At 36.9% G+C, this 19,263-nt stretch overlaps 1 protein-coding gene across 1 annotated transcript in view; it reads right to left on the reverse strand.

Moving 5' to 3' along the window:
• Positions 1 to 19,263, reverse strand: part of LOC107739155 (inactive tyrosine-protein kinase transmembrane receptor ROR1-like) — a 132,204-nt gene that overhangs the window by 30,132 nt on the left and 82,809 nt on the right. The window contains 1 exon segment of the mRNA XM_016551169.1: positions 6,882 to 6,953. Coding sequence (XP_016406655.1) covers positions 6,882 to 6,953 — 72 coding nt within the window.

Here is a 19,263-nt window from a genome sequence, read left to right on the forward strand (position 1 = left end):
AAAAAGACTTGAGACTGTAAAGGTGCTTCAGCGAAATATTTAGTTAAATATTTAGAATACTTATGCAATGTACTTATTTCAGTTTTTTTTTATTTTTAATAAATTTACGAAGTTGTGACAGTTCTGTTTTTGCTTTGTCAGTATGGTGTATGGAGTGTAGATTGATGTGGAAAAAAGTTATTTAAATCAGTTTAACATAAGGCAGCAACATAACAAAATGTGAAAAAATTAATTGGGTATGAATACTTTCGCAAGGCACTGTATATGAGCATACGATGTGCAACAAACCTCTAAGCTGCCAGTTAGGAATTCTTTACATGATATTTAGCGGTTGCCACTAGGTGGTAAATCATTAGTTTGTCTCATCGGGGTGGATATCGCCAGAGGGGACGGCAAAACCTCTTGAAGCTTCTGGAAACTTCTGTCTCCAGAAAATCTGTCTTGCCAGGCCTACAGCTAACTTTGATAAGGGGCCAGCAAAAACATGACAACCCCCAATATTTCATGAGTGGTGGGAGGGAAATAAAAGCGCTTGCAGTGAGCTCAGCAGATCTGACACATTCTGGTCTGACTAAGGCCATAGAGGGGAACATATGAGGTAGCACTTCAAATCTGTGGGAAAGTTACACAGATGGTATGCTGAAACAATTTGTGGTGAAGGACCTCAACCAGAATTGGGGTTAGAGTGGATATACAATGGTATGTGTGTGTGCTTGTGAAAACAATGTGATCTTATCAGTATTAGTAACGTGCTGTTTTAGCACAAATCCTTTTTTGTACGCTTGAATAGACGCTGAAATGTACAGTCCAAAAGACCAACATCCAAACCAAAGACTGGACTGAAAAATTTTGAAAAAATTAAATAAAAAGTGTACACTTAGTTAGGGCTGGGTATCGAGTTCGATACTTTTTAGGCACCGACCGAATTGCCTCGATACCATCGAGTATCGAAAAACGTCTCATCGTTCGGTACCAAATTTCGATACCTAAGGGGTTAATCTCATCAGCGTCAGTGAGCCAATAAGCTTGTATAAACATCAACAAGCTGAAAAATAAAACCAAAGTTTTTTTGTTAGATAATGTAATCTTGTTAAAATTGATTTCATAAAATTGGTATCGAAAAAAGTATCGTTCAGGAACCGGTATCGAAGTCAAGGTATCGGTATCGGTATCGAAAATTTTTGAACGATACCCAGCCCTACACTTAGTGTACAAATTCCTATGAATACTAATGAGATCATCTTGGCAAAAACCAGACAGTCAAAGTTGTTACATACAAATAATTTTAACCTCTGTAGAGTTCCCTGGGACTTCCTGTGGAGTCATATGATCGGTTTGGCAGACATGCTCTGACAGGCTCTTGATGGCATCCTGACAAGCCCTACTGGTGCAGCCAAGAAGCAAAGAGTGAAAGTAAACTTTTCCTCTCACTCAGCGCGGATTTACTATGAGCATATCATACATACAGTCCAACATTCTGTCAATACTCATGATTAAAAAGAGTCTAATAGGCTAGGCCATTGTGCAGTGACTGTAATTACTACAACAAAATAAATAAATTACTAAAAATATATAAATAAATAATACAGTGCAAAAATGGGGTTCCAAACGTAAAAATACCACATTTTTTCATTAGAGAAAATTACTTAAAATGATAATAGACAAATATTTCAAGAAAGTTATAATTATATTTAATGTTATACTTAGTCAATTAATATCCATAGTGAATTGTTTTTATATTGTACTGCTGTTTCTGATTCAATTGTGCCATTCACTATTTTTCATGAGATGAGCAGTTCATTCCTCCATTAAAGACATAGCATAATCATTTTCTATTTTCAAATTTATTTATTTTTTGGTAATGGCCATGAAGAAATTCATTGGAGAAAAATATTTCCAAAGCTGTTGTGCATTATACAACTCTGTGAAACAGTGAAAACCATCTGTGAATCCATGAGGTACAGGATATGATTAATCATAATGGTAAAACTATGAAATACAAACTTCTGGTTGGCATGTTATGTCACATTACGTCACTGAAGTCTGAATTTATAGTGGTTGGAATAGTTCTCCTTCCTTCTATCTTCAAATTCAGTGGCATCTTCTCACAGGAGGTCAGACTCTGGTGCAGTACATGGAATGTGACTTTGACGAGAAAATTAATAAAAGTATATTGAGAGGGAGCCATGAGTGTGGCCCCCTAGGGTTACAGGCAGGGTAAGCAGCCCCAGGGTGCACAGCTGTGCAGGTACATTCACAAGAATAGTCCTGCTGTGGTGGGGGTTGAATTCCTCTGACTACCATTCACCTTTCTGAAACCCCAGTGCTGTCTGAACCACACCTGACAGCAGTGTTCAGAAAACTGCATCTATGGTTACCAGGAACCTCTTGGTAGTTTTGAGCAGGATTTTGTTGACCACAACATCAACAGGAATAAGGGTTTTCAAACAAAAAAAAGTCTAAGACGTGTCCAAGGAAACTTTCAGACAAAAACAACAAAACCGGCCCAAAATGTTGTTATTAAAAATTATATTCTGTTAAATATATTCTGTTACACACACACACACACACACACACACACACACGCACGCACGCACGCACGCACGCATACACACACACACACACAATTCTGCTTTCTAAAAAACTGGTGCATGATCATGAGATTAACTGTTTTTTAACTGTTAATTGTTAATTTTGCTAATTAAATGACCCTAATTTTTTCAGCAAATTTGTATTTTTACAATAATAATTTAAAAGTTTATTTTTATTTTTTTTACAATAATTTAGAACAATAATTCCATTTTAATGTAATAATGATTTCATTTTGCATGATTATGTAACAACAATAATAATATTAGAGACAATTTTGCAAAAAAAAAATTTCTGTATAATATCAATATATTTCACACAAATTACCTTTAATAACACCTGTATTAAAGAGTGTTGAAAAGCAAGTCACTGCAAATTCACACCACAAAATATATTAATCATGCAGATTTTTGGGGCCTCAGTCATTTCTTAATGTCCCACTTGCAACATATGAAACCACAGTGAGATACCTGAGGTCTGGGTGACAATGACTAATATACACACCATCCAACGATTACTCCACTCCCTTTTCCCTTCCTTTCATCCGTCCTCTTGTCCATTCACACCTCCTTCCTTTTCTTTTCTCTCCTCTCTTTCTACCGCCTTCTTGCTCTCGTTCCAGACATGTCTGGTCTGAGGACGGCTGGAGGAAAAGATACCTTTCCTTCCCCTGGCGGATCTTTCTTTATCTCACCATCTTAATTTCCTCCATCCAAACATCAGCTGTCTTACAGTGCAAAAATATACAAATATGTCTCTCCAAAAAAATGGAACCGAATGAAGAATACAACCACAGAGCGATCAGTTCTGACCCATAATGCATCTGACTTACAAGTCTATTCTTTGGGGCATTCCTTCTAATGATGTAAGGATGCAGTGACTGGTTATGAACTTCAGCCAGAAGAAATCAACCACAAACAAACCCACACATACATGTAATTCAGTTGTTTATTTATCAATGTTCGGCAGATGATTTGAAGAAGTAATTTGACCATTTAAGATTAGCGGGATCAAGACAATGCCATCTTTTGTTGGCTGTGTGGATGTGTGTGAACAGTAGGCTCTTTGTTTACTGTGCTGATAGTTATTGGAGGGGAGTGTGAGGGAAATGGATGTCCGAGTCTATCATACCATTTCTGCTACATCACTTTCAAAGGAGCCACTGAGACAAATAGGAAGGAATGTACATATTCTTTCTTGGATGTTGAATCTGTATTAAGTGAATGCAACAAAATGTTAAATTTTCTATCACTTAAAATGTAGTAGATACTTATACAAAGCATTAGATAACTAGACGCCATGACGCTAGAGCATTACAGGTGGTTGCCAAGGTGTAGCTATGTGGTTGCTATGGTGTTCTGTGTGGTATTTGTCATGTTGTTCTGCAGTTGCTATGATATTTTTACCTTTCATAAAAATGCATGTCTTAAAAACTATGACATCTAAATTAACACTGTAAAGCCTCTGTAAAACATAAATATTAGTCAGAAGAATACTTTTTTTTTTTTTTAAATGGAGCAGTTTGGGTGAACTATCCCTTTAAGCCCATGTATAGTTCTTTAAAGGTTCTCTCTCTTAACTCTCTCTTAGTTTAGTTGGGTAAAGGATTAAAAAACGTAATTAAAATACAGTGTATTTCCTGAAGATAATGTGGTTCTCAACCTTTTTGCCTCCAAGGCCCCCCTATAAGGAAATATTCCAGGGCCCCCACACAAGACTTTTTGACCTCAGAAAAGCATAAAAGTGATTCAAAACAGCTTTTGCCATTGTAGTAAATTCCCATTCACAGCAAAAATATGAGAGTGGAGTAACATACCTAAAATCTAAGGAGAAGAACGGGGTTCCTATTATGGTTCTATATAGCACCATTTGACAAAGGAGCTTGTATAGCGTCTTTTAAAGATAAGTGAGATATGGATATATTTATATTTAAAGATATAGCACTTAAAGTGGTTCCCCTGTGATTATGAGCCAATTAACCACTTTTAGTGCTATTAAGCATCATTTTTTTTTGTAGAAGTGTAGAAATCCATGCATTAAATATGATACGGTGGGCTTTAAATTTTTTTTTTAAATGGAGCAGTTTGGTGAACCATTTGTTGAAACTCTAAGAAAATGTTTCCATGTGTTTTGAAATAATAATGACTATATAAAATTTCTTTTAAAATTTACTTTATAAAAATATTTTAGATTTCACCAAAAAAATAAAATAAATGTACCTCAACCGGAAGGTGGACCTTTTTAGAATTGTACTAGCAGTTTTGAATAAGTTGATAATTTATGGATCTTACACACACAAAAAAATAGGTTCTTCAGCGGTTCTTTGGGGTCATACAAAGAACCCGTTAAAGGGTTAGATCACCCAAAAATGAAAATTCTGTCGTTAATTACTCACCCTCATATTGTTCTAAACCCGTAAGACCTCCGTTCATCTTCGAAACACAAATTAAGATATTTTTGATGAATTCTGAGAGCTCTCTGACCCTCCCATAGACAGCAATGTAATTACCACGATCAAGGTCCAGAAATGTAGCAAGGAGATCGGTAAAATAATCCATGTGACATCAGGGGTTCAACCGTAATTTTACGAAGCTACGAGAATACTTTTTGTACACAAAGAAAACAAAAATAACGACTTTATTCAACAATTCGTCTACTCCGCGTCACCCTGGTGCCATTTTGGAGAATATCCAAGTGATTCAAAACAGCTTTTGCCATTGTAGTAAATTCCCATTCACAGCAAAAATATGAGAGTGGAGTAACATACCTAAAATCTAAGGAGAAGAACGGGGTTCCTATTATGGTTCTATATAGCACCATTTGACAAAGGAGCTTGTATAGCGTCTTTTAAAGATAAGTGAGATATGGATATATTTATATTTAAAGATATAGCACTTAAAGTGGTTCCCCTGTGATTATGAGCCAATTAACCACTTTTAGTGCTATTAAGCATCATTTTTTTTTGTAGAAGTGTAGAAATCCATGCATTAAATATGATACGGTGGGCTTTAAATGAAAAATAATCAAAATTGATTTAAGTGCTAATTGTGTGAAAAAGACCATCCCTCAGTACTAAGTTTCTAATAAAAGAGAAGTCATTAACAGCATGTTTGAGATAAAATATGAGACATATTATATTTGAAGAAAACTAAGAAAAATCAAGGTAAATATACCTAGAATATGATTGTAAAAATGTGATTTTATTGAGTGTATTTGAGATACATAAAATGGTATTTTACTTCAAACATTTGCAATTAAAAAAAAAAAAAATCTATAATTGGAGATGTGATGAAAATGATAATGGCTTACAGAAAAAAAAACCATGAGAATAATTACGAAATTCTCATTTGGTACATGCATATACACTAAATTGTTAGCAGAAATCAAATAAACTAGTGAGTGTGTAAAGTAAGTTTAAAAGAGTTTACTTTCTAGCTTACTTGCCCATATACAAAAAAAGATATACATCAAGCATGCAGACAGGAATTACTGTGAGATCTTTTGTTTCTTTAAACCTTTTCTGTTTTCTGACTTAAAGCATAAGTCAACTGCTGGTCAAAAGGAAAAGCCTCAAAGTCAGAAGAAAGTTCTTGTGTTGACAGCTGTATTCAAACGCCAGGCAACAAATCTGACTGAGATTTAAATATTAATCCCAAAGCAATTAGGACAATTTGGAGAAATCACATAGCGGACATAATGACACCAATTCTCTTATTAGTTTAATTACTACTGAGTTTTGTTCAAGACAGGAAGAACAATTAAATGATATGACAGATATGAAAGAATGCTAGTAAAGGGGCTTGGAATGGAAAGAATGAAGCGGAGTGCTTATATTAAGTATTTGTAGGTATTTGTAGGTTTATTGCATTCATGACAGAGAGAGAAAAAAGAATGAGAGAGTGAAATTAAATGGAGTTATTGTACGACAGCACTGTGAAATCTTATGGAAAATACATTCTTGCTTGAATTCTCCTGACTTTTGTTCCAACGTGCATTTAAAATGATAGCACAGACACAACAGATCTAGGTTTACTATGACCATGGAAAACCCCAAATTAGCACGCACTGTCCCAGACTGAGGAATTAGGATGACTTAAGACACATAACAAGCCTCTTTCAAAATGCTGCCATCCTAGAGCTCACATGTTCCTGCTAGAAATGCTGTCTGCTTTGGCAATCAAAACTAACATTCATCTCCAGACAAAACATCCAGCAATCGCTGCCGATCTGTCACATTACTGTAGTCCTAATGGCATCCCCGAGTGGCCTAGCAGAGCTGGGCTAAAACTCACCTCTTTCAGCGCCACTGGACATGTTCCAACTGGAGGCGGCCACCACATTTGTGTCTGAAGGAATCTCTGCCCCTGTTGATACAAAGCCAGAACAGAAAGTCAAAGAGAGGCACATTTCAGACTGTGGCGTTATCATGGTACAGAGAATGTAATATATGGCTATACCAAGGTACTTTAAAACATATACATGTATCATTGTATTTAAATTCATACAGCATATTTAAAATAAATAGGCTACTATGGTAATACCATATGTAAGAATAAAAACATATACAGGTTCAGGTCTGGTGAGTTTGCTGGCCAGTCAAGCACACCAACACCATGGTCATTTAACCAACTTTTGGTGCTTTTGGCAGTGTGGGCAGGTGCCAAATCCTGCTGGAAAATGAAATCAGCATCTTCAAAAAGCTGGTCAGCAGAAGGAAGCATGAAATGCTCCAAAATTTCTTGGTAAACGGGCGCAGTGACGTTGGTTTTCAAAAAACAAAATGGACCAACACCAGCAGATGACAATAGGGCCTTTCGCACCACTTTAGTTCCAGAACTAAATGTACAGTACTAAAGTACTGGGATCCGTTCCAAGTTATCACAGACCACAAGAACTTGGAGTACATCAAAAGTGCCAAACGTCTGAATCCTCGCCAAGCTCGATGGTCCCTGTTTTTTACACGCTTCCAGTTCACAGTTACATACAGACCCGGAAGTAAGAACAGTAAAGCAGATGCTCTGTCAAGACGCCATGACTCTCTTGTCATTCCTGGTCCACCTGATACTATACTGCCCCCAACCGTCATCATCGCACCAGTTACTTGTGACATCATGGAGGAAATTCAACGAGCCCATCAGCAAGAACCACCACCAGCCAACTGCCCCCCAACCAAGCATTACATACCCCATGCTCTTTGCCACAGAGTCATGCAGTGGGTTCACACAACTCTATGTTCAGGTCATCCAGGGATCACGCGCACAATCAACCTGCTACAGAATTCTTTCTGGTGGCCTGCACTGTCCCACCAAAGTTTAACCAAAGACTTAAACTACTTCAGTCTGTGTGCATTGAATTTATTTAATACACGAGTTTCACAATTTGAGTTGAATTACTGAAATAAATGAACTTTTCCACGACATTCTAATTTATTGAGATGCACCTGTATAACCTATATGGTTGCTAAGGTGTTCTGAGTGGTATTTATTGTATTGTTCTGCAGTTGCAATGATATTTTTACATTTCAAAAAATACATATCATGAAAACTAATTTCTAAATCAACCCTGTAAAGCCCTCGCATATAAAATATTAAGTCTGAAAATGTAATTATTTTGTAATGAAGCAGTTTATTGAACAGGTAGCCATGTAATAAATGAGATAATGTACAGTGAGCCAATCATTATTGCAAAATAAACCTCTTCAGGATGATATAAGACCAGTCTGCCTTGCATAGGGGCCCTGTTCACACTGCTTATTTGGTCAAAATGTACATAATCCCCTATTTAATTTAGATTTTAAGACATGAAGTAGAGTTTTTAAGGTTAACTGACAAAATGTTTTACATTTACATTATGGATAGTAATCTGATAGTATCTATGGATAGATGCTGATTCTAACTTTTTTTTTTTAAAATAAGTTTTCAGTTCAGTATTTTGGTCTCAATTCACTTTTGTGAAAATTATAAAACATACAGCAAGAATGTGAAATTAAAGAGACAGTCATGTTGCTATTAGCGCTATGTGTGTGTTCAGGAGCGTGCAGGTAAAGCTGCCTCTAATATATGAAGATTACAGGCTTGTTACTGTACAAAGGACATTTTATTATAGTGTAGCAGCACAATATGGGCAAGTGTTGACAGGTTCAGAGTTAGTGATACTCATCTTACAATGGCCCCCTTTGAGTCAGACCAGGGATATTTTCATCCTTTTACTACAGAACACAATAAACAATGGACTGGGGCAGTACAGGAGTCCAAAAAGAGGTGCAAGCCTGCAAGGTGCTCCATGAATGTACAAAATGAGTTTATATATGCTTAGCCAGAGATGGTATAAAAAGGAGAAAGACTAAATTAATGATTGAAAAATTAATGGGAGAAATCCCAACACATGACATTGTAGCTGTACGTTTAGACATTTACAATCACCTTACTGCTAAAGACATGACCTGATCTAGTCTTACTCCGTCTAGAGCGTATAAACCTGACTAGTCTATGCAGATTCATGTGATTTTAGCTAAAGACTTTGATCAGCTGGTTTAGGTCTGTTTAATTAGGGTTGGACCTAAACTGTACCCTCCAGGAGCAGGTCTGAACTGCCCGATCTAAATATATGATAGCAATTTAGTCAGATTTTGTAATGTATGTCAATTATTTGACACATTACTGTAAAAGTTTAGCCAACAGTTTTGCTTTTCAACTTTATGTTTTAATAACTTTTGCTGTACTTTAAAGAAGTACACTTATTTTGACTAACATACAGTCAACAAAAATAAGTGTACTTCTTTAAAATACAGCAAAAGATTATTAAAACATAATGATCTAAAATTTACTTTAAAGTGTGCTAAGAGCCAGTCAAAAAAGTGCACTCTCTTTAAGTGGCCTTTTATTTCATTAATATAAAATTATCAGGAGGTTTTAAAAAAATGCACTTGTAAGATTAAGAGTATTTTTTAAAGCAATACGATTAGGTGCACTTCTTTTTTCACAAGTGTACTAAATATCTGTCAATTACCAATATGGCTGCAAAGTGAAATGACTTGCTGTAATAAACAATGTGATTAGTTTTTCAATGATGGCTGCTGTGTAAACTGACTGACTTGCTTTAAAAAGCCATTTGGTATGACTGATAGCATAATCTCAAGCAAACACTAAAACAGTGCACACTTTTTGTGGACATCTCGCTCTACCTAGTTCCATGAATGCCAAAAACAGAAAGGTGTGCTCCCACCCGGGGATGATCATTCAGAAATATTACACAAATAAAAATATATTCTGCTCTTTTACAGCCTCACTGGTCTCTCCACAATGCCTTTTCCAAAAAGTAGGCTTACTTGGGAAAGGAAATCCCAGAATGCATAGTGACATGATTTGTTTTTTCAACAAAACCCCAAAAATTAAATTTTAAACTAAATTAATTACATCTATATAAATAAACGTACATTTCATATAATACAAAACATAGCAATAATCAGTATAATTAAAAAAAATGTTCAGCATACTTTTAAAAATAATTATGATCTGCATAATTAAAAACATATTACTTTACCTAATATTTGCATGTTCTATTTATTTTTATGCTTATTAGTGTATAACGCGGTTAGATAAACAACATACTAATGCCAAACTTTGTCTGCTAAAGTTGCTTCCTGTGTAGAGCGTTCCTAATCATTCAATTATGATTTTCCAGATACGATGCTGTCTTAGAAGGCAGCTGCACATGTAGACAGCGAAGAAGCTCCCTAGGTTTTATTTTAACAGAGCTCTAGTGGTGGTGTGAAATAAATACACAAGTCTCACAGCTAGAGAGTGAAAGCGTGGAGAAAGAGATAGACAAGCGTCAAAGTGTGAACACAGAGGTGTTATTACGTTAACTGGCTGTTAATTTAATGTTAAATATGCCTGGTGTTAGAAAACATGCCACTTTAATGAGCTGCTGATATACACACACACCTGTTAGTGCCAATGAACTGTCTTGTGTGACAGTGCGCGCGCGCGCACGCACGCACACACACACACACACACACACACACACACCCCACCACATGCTACCGTTGCTGGGGTAAAGACCAGCAGCTGCAGGGGCAGGTGGTTTAATGCCCCTTTCACGATGACATTGACTGCAAATGCAAATTACACTCATTAGTGATGTAACTATGACAGCTCACTTCATCTGCTCATTACATTATGACCATTACTCATTATGGCATGACCTGTCACTTTCATCTGAGTCAAGTGTGGCCCCAAATTAGGATCATCTAAATATATTTTACAAGTGTCACATTACTGTAACATTTTATGGTATAATAATCACTTTTAACATGACAAACACTGTCACCACACACACACACACACACACACACACTCCTAAAGCCACTTTTAGTAATGTCTTTTCAATTAATTACTCATCTGCCACAATGACGCATTTAAATTATATTAAACTGGGGCAATTTTTTCAGCAAATATTTACATATGCAATTATATTGTGATTTATGTGATTAGCTAATCAGTATATCCATTCAATTAATCTGGACTTTTTTTTTTCCCGAATGACAGCCCTACTTATGATACATTTCAACTAGTGCGACACAGGTCAACTGAATATATCAAAACAGATGAAATGCAGTTTTACTGCAGTTAGTTCCCATCTGCAAGCTATCCATCATTAGCTAATCATGAAATATTAGGCAAATTGCAGTGTAATTTGGAGATTACCTCTCTAATGTTGCCAAACAACAAAGGAAGCTTCTATTGGGAACATTTGTTAATTATGACCTTAAAGGAAAGCAGTACACCTGAAAAATCATGCTAGAAGGCACAGGAAAGTCTCTGGTACAGCATTCACAATAAATATGCATCTGAAAGCACATAATGGTTGTAGGTTTCAGTCTGGTTTGTGCGTTATGTTCTTACTCTTCACTTATTGCACAAATATAATATAAACACAGATGAAGATCTTGATTATCCCTATTCTTCACTATTTTACATATATAAGACTATTCTTAAAATATGCAAAAGAGAAATTAAATAAAAGGCAAAAAAGTTACATGAATGTACATTTTACTATATCAGCACAGATAAAAAAATCTTGCTTTTATCCAAGAATGCTCACAAGGAGAGATTTATTTTATTTTCATATTCAGAGCGGGGACCCAACCACGTTATACTATAGTCATGTTATACTATAATTACTCATCATATTTTCTGTCATTATGTTTTTGAAGAATGCAATAAACTGAGATGTATCCCAAGTACTGTATCCCATAAAATACCATAAAATAGTGGCAAATTATTATCAGACAGACAGACAGACAGACAGACAGACAAATAGACAGATATATAGATATATAGATAGATAGATAGATAGACAGACAGACAGACAGACAGACAGACAGACAGATAGATAGATAGAGACCTCTTCTTTTTTTTTGGCAGATAATTTCTAACCAAAGCAACAAAAAGGCACTATTGACGTCAAGTAAAAGAAAGTTTGGAAATGAACAAAGTCTTTAACTCTAATAAATAATGAGGTCATAATTACTCTGTCACTATCTAATTGTAAGGTCCCCTTCAAGCAATTAAATAAAAACAGCTGGCTGAGTCTTAGAGAGTTGCTGGATCTTCCTGGGTTCCAACAATTGCCTGTTGACCTTCATGAATTATTAGCATAATTACATCGGCACTTGGATGTGAATGGAAAATGTGAAGCTAGCTGGGCCAGAGACAATAAAGCTTTTTAATGACAGGGATAATGTGAAGGAAAAGCCCATGCTGATGATTCCGACCATAAACTCTTGTGTTTGGAGGTAGGCGCTGAACCTGGCCCAAATGCTGAGGTTTGTCTTGGCTAAGTGTTTCCTTTACGGTCACAACCGTTGAGCAAATACCCACCTCAGACAGGAGAGTAAACCTCCTGTCTGAGTGAAAGAGAGATGGAGAAGATTCATGGTAGAGGAACATGGCTGTTTCACCTTCTTAGGTGTCACCTGATCTATATAAAAGGATCAACAAGACTCCACCTGAATAACTACACCTGAGTGCACTAAGGGGAAAAGGAACCATGCTACCCCCAAATCCTCCACCACCTACCCCACCGTCCTGTCTCAGGAAGCCGAGCTGTAACATGATAACTCTGTTCAGGCTCCAGGGACCCAGATGGCCTGGTATAGACCAGGTGTAGACAAGCTGGAGACTGGGCAATGAACCAGGGTGAGCGCTGGCCATGGACACTGTAATACAAGGAACTTTCCCATTAGCACAACAAACACCAGAGCAGAACACAGCCTCTGATGCAGCTGAAAGGTAGTCTCTCCTGCGGTTAGTCCTCCTTAGCAAGACAACAGCCAGGCCCACCCCCGCGGGGTGGCCCTCCTGGTAGCTAAAGGGAATGAGCTAACATTAGCCCCAGGGTGAAAGTACTTAGCTGGAAACAATGGACAGCAGCTCTAAAGAGCATTTTTGTAAAAAATATTTTTTGTTACAGCAAAATTTTGTTTACGTTTCTGGCAAAATTAGTACAATGGAGTGTATAATATATAATATAACATATATAATATGTGACCCTGGACCACAAAACCAGTCTTAAGTTGCTGGGGTATATTTGTAGCAATAGCCAAAAATACATTGTATGGGTCAAAATGATTGATTTTTCTTTTATGCCAAAAATTATTAGGATATTAAGTAAAGATCATGTTCCATGAAGATATTTTGTAAATTTCCTACTGTAAATATATTAAAATTTAATTTTTGATTAGTAATATGCATTGCTAAGAACTTCATTTGCACAACTTTAAAGGCGATTTTCTCAGTATTTAGATTTTTTTGCACCCTCGGATTCCAGATTTTCAAATAGTTGTATCTCGGCCAAATATTGTCATATCATAACAAACCATACATCAATGGAAAGTTTATTTATTCAGCTTTTAGATGATTTATCAATCTCAATTTCGAAAAATTTACCCTTATGACTGGTTTTGTGGTCCAAGGTCACATATGTGAAAAACAGTAGAGCAAACAATACAACACAGTAGTATTGCGTACACAGCTTCATTAAGCCATCTTGAAAGAGTTCAAACTTTTGTAAATTGTCCTTCATTTCATATGTAACACTTGGAATGTCTAGTGAATCATGTAAGGAAAAACATTTTACATTATCTTTTTTACAAGTCATTTTTACGAGAGGGGTGATCCTTTTTTATTTATTTTTCTGTCATGTTGGTGTTATATCTGATTCTTTTCTATACCACTGTATTTTATATATTTATTAATGCGTCCTTCCTAAATAAAAGTACTAGTTTCTTGGAAACAAAACAAAACTTACTGACCCCAAATTTTTGAACAGCAGTGTGTGTATGTATGTACTGACCCTTTAACTATTTTCCATTTACGTAGCTTTTTTGTTACTAGCTTCATTTTGTTGCTTGTTCATTCAGTTGCTTGGCTGCAGTTTAACTACTTTAAATTATTAGTAGCTTATAGCATTTTTCATGAGTAGCTTGTAGTGTAGCCAACTACTTTTTCAGGGGTAGCTTGGCTGTAATTGAACTACTCTAAATTATGAGTAGCTTGTAGCTTGGCAAGCTACAGTTTCAAAGCTGCTTCCCCAGCGCAGGCTAATGTGTTGCTGAAACAGCAGTGCAGCACGCAGGCTGATGGGTATCATATCAGGACATCCCATGCAATCAAGATCAACAGGGAGAGATTAGCATATTCCTGAAAGGACCCGAACCACTTCAAAGCCGATGTATCGTTTACCTACGGTCTAATTTCAGGGGCCCGGAGTGATGTTTGGTCAGACGTGCAACACGTCACAAACATGATATTGCTTTACCATTTAATGACCCGTGTACTCACACAACGCAATCTCTGGGCATATCGGGTCGCTCTGAGATCTCACAGGAACATTTCGGAATGTGCTCTTCTGGTTACCACCTACTGTAGAAGTCATTTGTTTTCTGCTGACAGCCAGGAGAAAGCAATCTCCCGTTGCCAGACTGACAACATGCTGAAATCATCCACTTGCGTGGAACAGGCTCCACTTGCATTATCAGAATCTGGACACAAGCACGATCTCAGGTGAAGAGGGAAAGACACATACCGTGTGATTGGTAACAGCACCGCAAGAGCCTGTCAGTATTCCAAAGGTCCCATATGAAACTCACACAGATTTTCACTAAAGCAACTCAGAAAACTCAGCCTGAGGAGCGTTTGGGACGGATAAGAACCGGAGATGCCCCGGTTAATGTGGGACAATTTAGAATGTCATTACAGATTAAACATCACGGGAGGCCCAGGGTTTGATCCAAATCCTTGTGATCAGAATTTCCAAACGCTTTCCTCAGTCTTTCCCTAAGCTTGATAGAAATAGGGAGAGTGTAATGAACAAATCAAGCCAGTTGGATGTAAGTCGTGGAACATCTTAAACCGTTTAAAAGCAATGATTGTCTTCTGCCTAAGGGATGATTGCAGAAAACAACACTGACAAGAGAAAGTGTTTGAGGACTACCAGTGATGCTGCAGAGCTGTCCATCATCCAAGCTCTTCACATACAGGACTCAAGCCACCATGCTGCACCTGGTGCTACTCAGCTACTCCATACTGAACTCTAGACCCTTAAACTGCTTACTGATGAGAGTTTATATTAAGATATTATCTATAAGCATTCACATTTAAAATATCTACTTTTATATGGTGGGATATTTGCAATTTATACTGTAGGAAGCTTAACAACGTCGTTTGCACTGCGCTCTTGCGTTACTTGATCTTTTTATTTTGGTGCGTCAATCTGTTGAGGAAGCTTCCATAAACCATTAGTAGGCTACTTTTGAATGGACATCAACGGAGAAAATTGCTTTTTGCCACCAGAATGTTTTAGTGCTATGCTAAGCTAGCAGGCTAAGATATTAGTTTGCCAAATGAAACAAACAAAGGGAAAATGTATGTCAATAACATAACATAAAATAAAAAATCATAAAAATTTTCATGATTAAGAAGAAATACACCTTTAAGAGATTTTCTAACATTTCTAATCAGGCACTGAAAAAAGTACCCATAAAAAGCTACCTCGGCTGAAAGAGAAGGGCTACACATTTTAAATGTGCATATGTGCTTAAAAAAACTATTTACAACAAAAAAGCACACAGATGGCCTCAAAGCTAGCAGATATGGGCTACAAGCCACAACATTGCAATTTTCAGGGCCCACTATTCTTAAAGCCATCATCAAGACCACAAATCTGACCTCAAAAGAGGTGTAATACCCAAAATATGAGAATTATAGAGGAGATAATCCATTTACTTGGCCAAGAAAACCCACAATCTAATAAAAATCAATTGCTTGGGTCTACTTCTTTAGCATACAGGTGTTTCCGTGTGCTTGTAACTTATTTTCCAAAGGGTTACTTCCTCGCCTTTATGCAAAAGTTAATCTCCCTGATTTATGGTAAATCTTGCAGCTGGGAAATGGGAGACAAGTACGACAGAAAAGTCATGGGCGATGTGTTACGCTATCAGCACCAGACACTATTCGCGTGGAAACGTAGGAATGTGTCTGCAGAAGCTGTTAGTTCCCAGAACTGCTGCATTGATACATATCCATAAAAACACTACTGGGAAACTAATCACATAAAACACTCGGACATTGATCAATACAAGCCGTTTGTCTTTAAACGTGATCCATTGATGGCCGCACGGCACTATTCATAAGTCTGCCCAGACAGAATGGAAAACATCTGTGGGCTCTCTCATATACTATGTCTTTGTCACCTGACCCAATGGTGTGACAGTCACGGCAAGATGAAGCAGATTACGAGCCAGAACCATCTATGCTTCCAGTAAAACTTACAGCCATTTATTATTTCTCTTTTCTTCCAGCCCAGTCTTCCTCTTGTTGCTTAGCCAGCTTTGGAGAAAGTGCCAGTAGGATGTCTACAGCTTTGGCTGCCTCCAGCTTTCTCTTCTGTCAATCATATGGATGGTCTCTTGATAGCACAGCCCTCAAGGGTTAGAGAAATAAGCTGCAGAATTCCAGAGAACCTTTAGCTGACATAATGAGGAAGACAGTATACGCACAAGAGACGGAATGAGAGAGGAAAACCAAGTGAAAGGGATGGTGACAAAGACAGATAGAGAGAATTGAAGTCAGTTGGACAAACTTTAGCCAAAAACCAAAGGATATTCCATCTGGTGCAAGTAAAAAAACAAAAAACAACTACAACCCCCCCCCCAACCCCAAGGGAGTCTTTCGGGGAACTTTTAAGAAGACTTTGATTGATTCACTAAATTAAAAAATAACATTATTTCTGCTGTTATATGAGATGTACTGCTGAGTATTATTCCTCTGGAAAACCACAAAGACTTTCATAAGAAGACAACACATGGAGAAGCATGCATAAACTGTCAAGTAAAGGAATCGAAGAGAAGTTGATGAAATAATCTGTACAACTGTAAAACCGGTGGATGAATCTCTAGGGGAAAGTTTAGACTTAAATGAGAAAATATATTCAGAAATACTGTACAGAAAAGGGTGAATTCACTAAACAGTTGGGGTGCATTGCGTGGAGTATTTTCATCCAAAAAGTCTTAAGGGCCATTCACACAGAATGCATTTTTGCATTTAAAAAAGCAAGTCGCAGGGCATGAAATGGAAAAAAGAGCAAGGTCTAGAGACATTGAAGTTTTTTAACTTAAGAGTAGCATTTTTAGAATCCTGTGTCATGCACGAGATCCTGCAAAAGACGAGCGCAACGGTCAAACATGCCTGTCTAGAGCATGTTTACATAGTCGAATGCAAAATCATGTTCTGTGTGAAGAGCCCCTTACTCACTCTGCTACTCACTAACCATCTGCAATTCAGTTTAACCAGGTGCTAAACGCATTGAAATAGCACTGCAGAACTGCAGAAAAATGAGAATTCTGTCATCATTTACTCACAATTGTTGTTCCAAACATGTATGCCGCTCTGCAGAGCAGAAACGGGGGTATTTTGAAGAACGCTGAGGTCCAATCATCGACCTTTACTACAGTATATAGTATACAAAATATAGAGACATTTCAATAGAAGAAATGAACTCATACAGGTTTGGGACATCATGAGAGTGAGTAAATGATAACAATTTTCATTTTTGCATAAACTATCAATGAACATGCTTCCTGAAAAAAAAAAACTTTTTGAATATCTCTATAAAACAATTCTCACCTTAAATTGTTTCTCACCTTCTATTTGTAGGGGCCTTTCATTTTGAATTGTATCAACTGATTTTTTAACTGTATCAACTGACAGTTTATTAGCATACATTAACAAGAAGGATCACTAAATGAAAGCATACTGCTGCTTTGATATTATTTGCATCCAAAAGAGAGCAAAGTTGGTATTCCACACCCAAACGCCTATTTCATCAGAAATCAGAGTCAGAAAGAGACAGCAGACTCTTCCTCAGCAATTGGCTCCTAATGCTGAGGATTTGTCAGTGGGATTCCAGTCTTAATGAAACTTGCATCTCTGGTTATTTGAAGACAAGTAGATTGCCAGATGGAGACTCACATCTAGTCTGCACTTCAGTGGTTTTCAACAGAGAATAATCATAGGAAGAGCATTATACAGCACTAATTAGACTGTCTTTTTTTAAAAATCCATATTTTAAAATTTTTTAAATAATATAAAATTAATCAAATGTTAAAAAAAAATCTTTAACATCTATTTCAGAAGATGTCATGCTACATTTATCATTCTTTTTAAATTATATCAGCGTGACTTTATCAGGGTAATGTTAGATCACCAATTGATTACGACTCATGATGTATGTAGCTATTTGTCATATACAGCGGATAAATGAATTTCAGTTGGACATCACTTCATTTGCCTGTGTATTCATGAGGTGAACATGGCAGCACTGAAAGAAGAACAATGAGTGATGATGTGGGGGAAGCCTGGATCTGGTTAGACACTGGGCTCTAAACAACCAGAATGATGAGAGATGAGTCATGGGTGTGTGTATAAGCTTATGTACATGGTAAAAAATGTTTTCATCATTTTGTTATATAATCTCTTTTTCCATCCATTTAAATGAACACAATAACTTCTGTCATTTCAACTTTTAAAATGTTATAGGTTTTCAGTGAATTTTCAATATATGACAATATATTTATATAAAAAAGAGTGCCATAAGGAAAGTCTTATGCACTTCAATATAAATAGGAAAAAAATGACAAAAGAAAACAAGATCATATTAAAGCTTGCCACAAAACTTTAAAAAAGTACAAAAAAAAAAAAATGGACTAGCAGTAGAGAGAATAGACTGCAGGACTCAACTCTGGGGCCAACCAGCAAGTGAAGAGTAGATGTTAATCAGCGTTTCCCCTGCCATTATTTTAGGGGGGCGGCCCGCCCCCCCAACGGCACCCCCCCGCCCCCCTTGAAAGTCAAGTTAATTTTATTTAATTATATTTTCTCTATAGCGCCAGATCACAACAGAAGTAATTTAAAGTTACCTTTCTTATAGAACATGTCTATACCTTGTTCTTTCATTAAGCAAACTAAATAGCCTTATGTTATTTATCTTATTTACAGGACGGCATGTCATTTCAGTCTCTACGTTATGGTCGCGCTCTCTGTATCACGCACAGCGGAGTTCCGCCCGATGCGCGCGCTCACGCACACGCACACACACACACGTGAGACCACT

The sequence above is a fragment of the Sinocyclocheilus rhinocerous genome, unplaced genomic scaffold (genome assembly GCF_001515625.1).
Source record: "Sinocyclocheilus rhinocerous isolate Xijiao unplaced genomic scaffold, SAMN03320098_v1.1 scaffold1182, whole genome shotgun sequence".
NCBI lineage: Eukaryota > Metazoa > Chordata > Actinopteri > Cypriniformes > Cyprinidae > Sinocyclocheilus > Sinocyclocheilus rhinocerous.